An 8,033-nucleotide genomic window follows, 5' to 3' on the forward strand; every position below is an offset into this window, starting at 1 on the left:
GGGTGGGGGGGCGGTAGAAGCAATTGGGAAATAAGACCCTAGTGAATTACTGTTCCTTGTCCACATTCCATTCTAAACATGGGGAATGTGGATTCTATTATTAAAGCCATGGAATTTATAGGTAAATTCCATCACCACCTTTGGCTATTAAGGCACACCCCAATTTTTCTTTCTGACCAATGTGTAACAAATTTCTTTAAATGTAAGCAATCACAGGTGGTTAATGTTTAACTTTTTATTAAGAAACTAAGGCAAAACAACAGAATTCCAAAAAAATAAAGATACAGAATTCTATTTTAAATTCTAAACAAATATAAAAATCAGAGTTTACCAGTATTTTCGAGTAGAGGGAATGGCTAAATGCATTCGCAGTAATTACTTCTTCCTTACTAGCCTCAAGTTTGCACCCCTTTCCTTCCTGCTTCACTGGGACTAGAACATAGAATTTCTCATTCATCTTTCGCTACTGTAATTTTTGCTTCTATAGTCTAAAAGTTCAGAGGAGCTTTTGTCTCTCTCCGTAGTTCTTTCTCTGTTCCTTCAGCAAATATGTGAGCACCTGCCTATTGGGCTTATGTGTTGTGGGTACAAAGATGAGTCCGTCAGAGATCCTGTCCCAGTTTAGGGGCGATATGACACCAATAAATAATCAATAAATAATTTTAAACAAGGTATAAATAAATACAGCATGAGTCAACTATAGATATATAAAACTAGGGAAATTTCAAGGAGAGATTACATTCAGCTAGAGAAACGGAGGAAGGTTTCTGAGGACAGCATTTGGGCGGGGTGTGGCCTATCCCTAGTAAAGGCTTCGAAGTGGTCCTGATTATCTACCACAGTCCCAACTGTGGAACTGTGGTGGTCTCGATTTCTGGAAAGTAATCTTTTCAATGCTAACCTTTAAAACTCCTTAAATTTCTGGCCCAGCACGGTGGCTTACGACTGTAATCCCGGCACTTTGGGAGGTGAGGTGGGTGGATGGCTTGAGGCCAGGAGTTCGAGACCAGCCTGGCCAACATGGCAAAACCCCCTCTACTAAAAATACAAAGATTAGGGCCGGGCGCGGTGGCTCACACCTGTAATCCTAGCACTTTGGGAGGCTTAGGCGGGTGGATCACAAGGTCAGGAGTTCGAGACCAGCCTGGCCAACATGGTGAAACTCCGTCTCTACTAAAAATACAAAAATTAGCCAGGCGTGGTGCCGGGCGCCTGTAATCCCAGCTACTCAGGAGGCTGAGGCAGGAGAATCGCTGGAACCCGGGAGGCAGAGGTTGCAGTGAGCCAAGGTCATGCACTCCAGCCTGAGTGACTCTGTCTCCAAAAAAGAAACACACACACCACTCCCCTTCTATCTCTTCAAACTACTCGCTTCTTCAAAATAACAAAAATAACAATAATAATAATAATATGACAATCTACATAGTTTGGGGACTTAAAAGTTAAAGCTGGGCATGGTGGCATACACCTGTAATCCCAGCTACTTGGGAGGCTGAGGCAGGAAGATTGCTTGAGCCCAGGAGTTCAAGACCAGCCTAGGCAACAGAGTGAGACCCTGTTTCCAAAAACAAACAAAAGTTCATTATACAATAGTTTTTTATGGTTTAGAGATCTGCTATTTTTGAAACTCTTTCTCCAGTCAAATCATTCTAAAAGGCAGAAAATGCCTAATTACTGAACAATGATTTCAAATATTAACTGGGTAAATCTTACTTTCTTTAGGTGTCTTATCGAATCCGTATCTACACTTTATGTGAATGAGGGAGATGAAATAAATGGCTTAACATTCAAGTCAAATAATGAAAAAATAATGGCAACTATGAAATGACATTAACCACAAATTCCTTGTATGAAAAGATTTAATGAATTATGAGCCATTGACCATTACAAACTTTAAGCCTTAATATTTCTTCTTTCCTATGTAAAACCAGGTAATTAAAACAGCCTGTCTCAAGTATGACAGAAGACCGTAGTAGGAATAATGGTAACGTCTGCTTCCACGTCTGCATGCTTCGTTCACGAACCAAAGACAGTGCTCCCCGTTTCCCAAGTCAACAAAGTGCGGTCAGTCACACCCTCCCTGATCATACTATGGATTGAAATAGAACGCTCCTTTGACTTTTAATAGCACTTTCCATCCACAGCACAAGCACCTTCCCATTATTTTCTCCTTTACCCTCAATATCCTTGTGAGGTAGTGAAGGGAGGGAGCAAGGATTTTTTTTTTTTTTCTATTTTGCAGATGAGAAAACTCAAGGTGAATTTTAGAACAATGGTTCTCAACCTTGGCAGCATATTGAAATGACCAGAAAGTTATAAAAATCCTTATGACCAGCTCATATTCCAGACCAACATCAGAATCTTGGCATATGGAACCCAAAGCATCGATACGTCTTCAAACACTCCAAAGTGACTGCAAAGTGCATACAGCCAACGTTGAGAACCACTGGTTGGAATGATTTATACTCAATCTTCAGGCATAACTGTCTTCTACCTAAATGCTCTTCTCAGCACCAATGACAAAGATACTCCATTTCCTTGAACATTGTAGCAGTTTAATATTTTGTAGAGCTACTACTGGTTTTTAGTGACAGGTTTACGTAAATGAAGGCTCTTCATTACCCAGATGCTCATGCTATTAACCCAATTGCATATGATTTGCAAATGGGATATTCTGGAATTTAAACCTTTGAGACAAGAATGGCTTGTTGTTAAATATTGAGGCAATTATTTCATTCTAGGTCCAATATGCAATAACCATGTGTTTCGGTTTTCCACTCAGCACCTTCAAAACTGTTGCAAATGAATGTTTACTAACAAGACAAAAGAGACAATTATAAACCAAACTCTCAACAAAAGCTCTTGGAATGGCCACATCACAACCTGAAAAAGAAACAAGTACTTAAAGGACTTGATCATTTTCTAACAAGTCCATCTTCATCCTGAACCACTTCTCGTTTAATCAAATTTTAAACTTTGCTGAATTGTGTTGTTCTACACCAAGAAAAATAAATTTCTATACCATCTATATTCTCTAATACGTTTAACATATAATTCCACTCAATACAAGGAGGTTTCTTCTTAACCTGCACATCAAAAAGAATCTTTAACAGATTTCATCTTTTCAAGCAATGTATCAAATACACAATAAATACTTGTAAACTTTTCTGGTGGCAACAATAAATCTTTGTCCTATGGCTGAAATCCCTTGCTTCATAGGAGTATTGACAATCTTAACTCCCAAGGGCAACCCAAGAATCCCGGCCAGCTGCCTAGTGTCCCTAATTAGATTCAAAACAAAACACACATACAGCAAGAACTCAGAAGTACAAAGATTTTGCTTGCCTTTGCCAATTCCTATGTATCTAAAACCATACAATTTATACTTTCATACAGAAAGATGTCTGTTTCTTTTCCAACAAAAGAAAAACTCTCAGCTCATGTGGGTTGGATTATTAATTCAAAAGCATTTTAGTGATGAGAAATAAGATTTGTAAGTCAAAATAGGAGTTAATGTTAAACTCTTCTACAGTGAAACCTTCAAATATTGCCAACCTGAAGTTTCCAGCACAAGGTGTCATATTTCAAGTCCCATGGGGGCAATTATCTATAATGAGATTAAGAATATTCTTAACCTGTTTCAGGTGGGTAAGTAAACATTTTCTTTATAGCCCCAATAACGAGTTTGAGGCTTAGATTAGTTGCATGATGTAAACAATACGAAATTAATTTTTTTGATAATATCTACAGCATTTATAAGGCTACAAAATAAAAGGACCATTCATCAATTCTTTTTTTTCCTAGGCTCTAGGACTATTATTTGTGGCCAACAAGAGCAAATGGCAATGTTCTGTGTTATGAGACACTTTCTTAGAAGGCCAGAAATAAAACTGGATACCAAAAGATACACATTACTATTATGTTGAGATCATCCTTACTGATATATGTATAATTAGAAATAGATTTGCCTTCCCTCAATCTTCAGCCAGGAGACTGAGAGATCTTTACTATAATTTTGATAGTAAAAACAAAAACAAACCAGACTCTAACAGCTATGGGAACTGGAAGCCAAAAATAATACAAAATGAGTCAACACAACACTCTCCTCTTAAAATCCTCTTCTTTGTAGTTACCCTCGCTGTCCCCAAATGTTACTCCAATTTTGTAACCATGTAGTGGTTTATAAGAAATTAGAACTAGAACAAAGCAACCTGTTTGTCCTTTTTGTTTTTTTTACAGTTTTTTTTTACACACATATTGTATATACAACTTTTAAAATAGCTGCACAATTTTATATCTCACTTTTAGAGAAGTGCAGTCCAGGCAGACCATGCTTCTCAATATATTAAAAATATTAAATAAAACCCAACCAGTTTCATACTTTTCTAATAGTCAAGCTGGCCAGAAAAAAAGGGACTGGAGAAAGAACAGGCAGTTGTAAAATGGGATCAGTCTTCACAAACACACTACTTAAAAATCTTGCTATTTCCTTATCTTATCCCTTTGACAGCATCTCTACAATCTCACCTTTCAAGTTGGAAATAACACATTGCTAACTTGGAGACAACATCGGTTGCAACATGCATATGTCAACTGCCCACTCAACCAACTGCAACCCTGAGGATTTTTCTGGCCCAGTGGGAAGAGGAAACACGAAGATAATCTCTGCTGTAGAGTTGCTTCTCCAGTTTACAACTTCATGTGTTTTCAGGATGTTTCTTGGACATGCAGTATGACAGTCACTTCACGGTTCTACTTCCCATAAGCAGATCTCTCCTCCACTCTGTCATCACAAGAAAGCCACTGTCATCCGTCCAGAGGTTTTCCAAGGTAAACCAAAGTCACTTCTGTGTTGCCATATACAGCAGAAACTGCTGGGTATAAGCAGACCTTTGGAAGTCCTCTAAAGGCAACCCCCAGGAACTCATATCCACGTTCAAAAGCTAAAGTCTTATCTTCCATGTCCAAGATGACTCGAATTCTTTCTCCTATCTGCAAATAGACATCAAAAGGTTAGAAGAAAATCTGCCAAGGGCATAGCTAGAAGACACAAGACACAAATCAAGAATTTGAAAATATTAAGAATATTATCCTGAAAGCTGTCTAGAAAAATCACAAGGGAAGCTTTCTAGTCAGGGAGAAACATCTACAAAAAAAGGACATATATCCGGTCAGGTATGGTGGCTCATGCTTGTAATCCTAGCACTTTGGGAGGCTGAGGCGGGCGGATTGCTTGAGCCCAGGAGTTCAAGACCAGCCTGGAAAACATGGTGAAAACCCATCTCTACTAAAAATACAAAAATTAGCTGGGTGTGGTGGCGCAAAGCCGGTATCACACCACTGCCCACTACACTCCAGCCTGGGTAACAAATCACAAATGCTTACTTTGATAGTTTTGTTTCTAAGACTCACATGGAATCTACATTTAATTACTAACAATTTAAATGTTCCACCTGAACACTCTCTAGATTGATTTTATTCACTCTTTGTTTAAAGGTTTTTCTTAAGGTTAACACTAAAATCTATAACTTGACATATTTCACCAAAAAGAACAACCTAAATCAGCTTCTCAAATTACTATACCATACATACAATGAAATTTTTTTTTTGAGACTGAGTCTTGCTCTGTCACCCAGGCTGGGGTGCAGTGGCGTGATCTCGGCTCACTGCAAGCTCCGCCTCCCGGGTTCACGCCGTTCTCCTGCCTCAGCCTCCCCAGTAGCTGGGACTACAGGTGCCCGCCACCACACCTGGCTAATTTTTTGTATTTTTAGTAGAGATGGGGTTTCACCGTGTTAGCCAGGATGGTCTCGATCTCCTGACCTCGTGATCTGCCTGCCTCAGCGTCCCAAAGTGCTGGGATTACAGACGTGAGCCACCGTGCCCAGCCATACAATGCAATATTATTCAGCCATAAACAGAAATGAAATTTTGATATATGCTACAACATAGACCCTGAAAATATTATGCTAAGTGAAATGAACCAGACACAAAAGGCTAAATGGTATGATTCCATTTACATAAAGTATCTAGAATCGTCAAATACATATAGTTGTAGAATAGAGTTTACCAGGGGTGGGGAATGAAGGAAACAGGGAATGAACATAGTAGAGATTACGATGGGGTGAGGAAAAAGTTTTGGGTATAGATAGAGGTGATGGTTACACAACGTGTGAATGTATTTAATGCCACTGAATTGTATACTTACAAATAGTTAAAATAATAAATATGTATATTTCACCACAATTTTAAGAATCACCATAGTAAGACACATAGCTTTTATTTTATTTTATTTTTTTTATTTTGAGACAGAGTCTCACTGTCTCCCAGGCTAGAGTGCAGTGGCGTGATCTCAGCTCACTGCAAGCTCCGCCTCCCGGGTTCACGCCATTCTCCTGCCTCAGCCTCCCGAGTAGCTGGGACTACAGGCGCCTGCTACCTCACCCAGCTGATTTTTTCTATTTTTAGTAGAGACAGGGTTTCACTACATTAGCCAGAGTGGTCTCGATCTCCTGACCTCATGATCCGCCCGCCTCAGCCTCCCAAAGTGCTGGGATTACAGGCATGAGCCACCACGCCCGGCCTGACACAGCTTTTAAAGTTTACAGAGCAGTTCCACATATAATGTGGAATCATGAATAATCCAATCTGGCTACAAATTCTAACACAGAATATAGAATAGGCTTACTAAATAGTCAATTTGTGGTTCACAACTCTGAAACACCTGTTATAAAAAACAGCAGCACTGATTATTAAACGAAACTGGAAGCAGAATATATCCAGATTTTTCTCATTTGGAAAAGTAAGCAAAAAAAAAAAAAAGGATGTTTCATCTTTATGGTTTGCATTTATAAAAGGATGTTGCATCTACAAAATTGGAAAGAGAAAGTCCTAATGTTTGCAATCAAAATTTAATTCTTCCTGATTATGATAACCCCTGCTATTGTCATTTACTTTCCTTCACTGTGTTTCCTGTTAACAGTAACTGCCAACATCTGCTTTTTTCCTCCCTTTGCCCACCTCACAGATTAACCCATTTTATGAATCTAAGAACCTCCAAATCATCATCACCACCACCACCACTCATACCAACAAAATATTAACAACAAAGTAGAAATGAAAAGCTAATTCTGTTGGGTATTTGTTTTGTGTCTTATTTGTATTGTCCCATTTAATCCTCACACTAATCCTAGGAATTTTTATCCCTATTTTACAGAAGTTGAAACTAAGTAACAATTACTCCTGGTGAAATCTGCAAATTTGCTTCACCTTTGAGCACACCCCGTGCACAAAGCACAGGGTGGAGAAAGCAGAAGTCTTACCATCTTTAGGTGTCGGGGGTAAAACCTGGGAGACAGCAGAGCAACTGGACACTTAGAGGAGGAACTCCAGAAGCAACAGAACCACAGAAAGGATGAACCCCAAAATCTGAGAATTACCTGCCCAAATCCCTGAATGACCACTACATTACAAAGGCACAGGGTAAACCCCCAGGACTGAAAAAGCAGCGAAGCTGAAAACACTGAGCAGACGTTAGCTGCCGTACATCACAAGAGACAGAGGTTATAGTTTGAGTAGAGGCAAGTTAACTGCCTACTAAAACAAGAAAACCTATACTTTCAGAATAAAGCAGTTTCTAGAAACAAAACATTCAGGAGTTTCTACTACGTATTATCTACACATCTAGGTTTCAATGAAAAAATTACTAGATATGAAAAGAAACAGGAAAGTGTGATTCATATTTAGGGGAAAAAAGAGCAATCAATAGAAGCTGAACCCAAGTGGGCCTAAGTGTTGGATTTGGCAAAGACTTCAAAGCAGCTATTATAAATATGTCCAAATAATTTTTTAAAAATATAATATAAACAAACAAGGAATCTCAATAGAGAAAAGGAAATTTGCTCTAAAAAAGAACCAGGCCAGGTGCAGTGGCTCACACCTGTAATCCCAGCACTTTCACTTTGGGAGGCCGAGGCGGGCGGATCATGAGGTCAAGAGATCGAGACCATCCTGGCCAACATGGTGAAATCCCG

The 8,033-nt window shown here is 39.0% G+C and overlaps 1 protein-coding gene across 1 annotated transcript in view; it reads right to left on the reverse strand.

Moving 5' to 3' along the window:
- Positions 1-1,841: 1,841 nt before the first annotated feature.
- The window catches only part of FBXO45 (F-box protein 45), a 29,106-nt gene continuing 22,914 nt past the window's right edge, over positions 1,842-8,033 (reverse strand). Inside the window, exon 5 of the mRNA XM_011978724.1 lies at positions 1,842-4,992. Within this exon, the coding sequence (XP_011834114.1) occupies positions 4,807-4,992 (186 nt within the window). The 3' untranslated portion in view covers positions 1,842-4,806. The remainder of the gene's footprint in view (positions 4,993-8,033) is intronic.

This window comes from Mandrillus leucophaeus, unplaced genomic scaffold, assembly GCF_000951045.1.
Source record: "Mandrillus leucophaeus isolate KB7577 unplaced genomic scaffold, Mleu.le_1.0 Scaffold199, whole genome shotgun sequence".
Classification (NCBI taxonomy): domain Eukaryota; kingdom Metazoa; phylum Chordata; class Mammalia; order Primates; family Cercopithecidae; genus Mandrillus; species Mandrillus leucophaeus.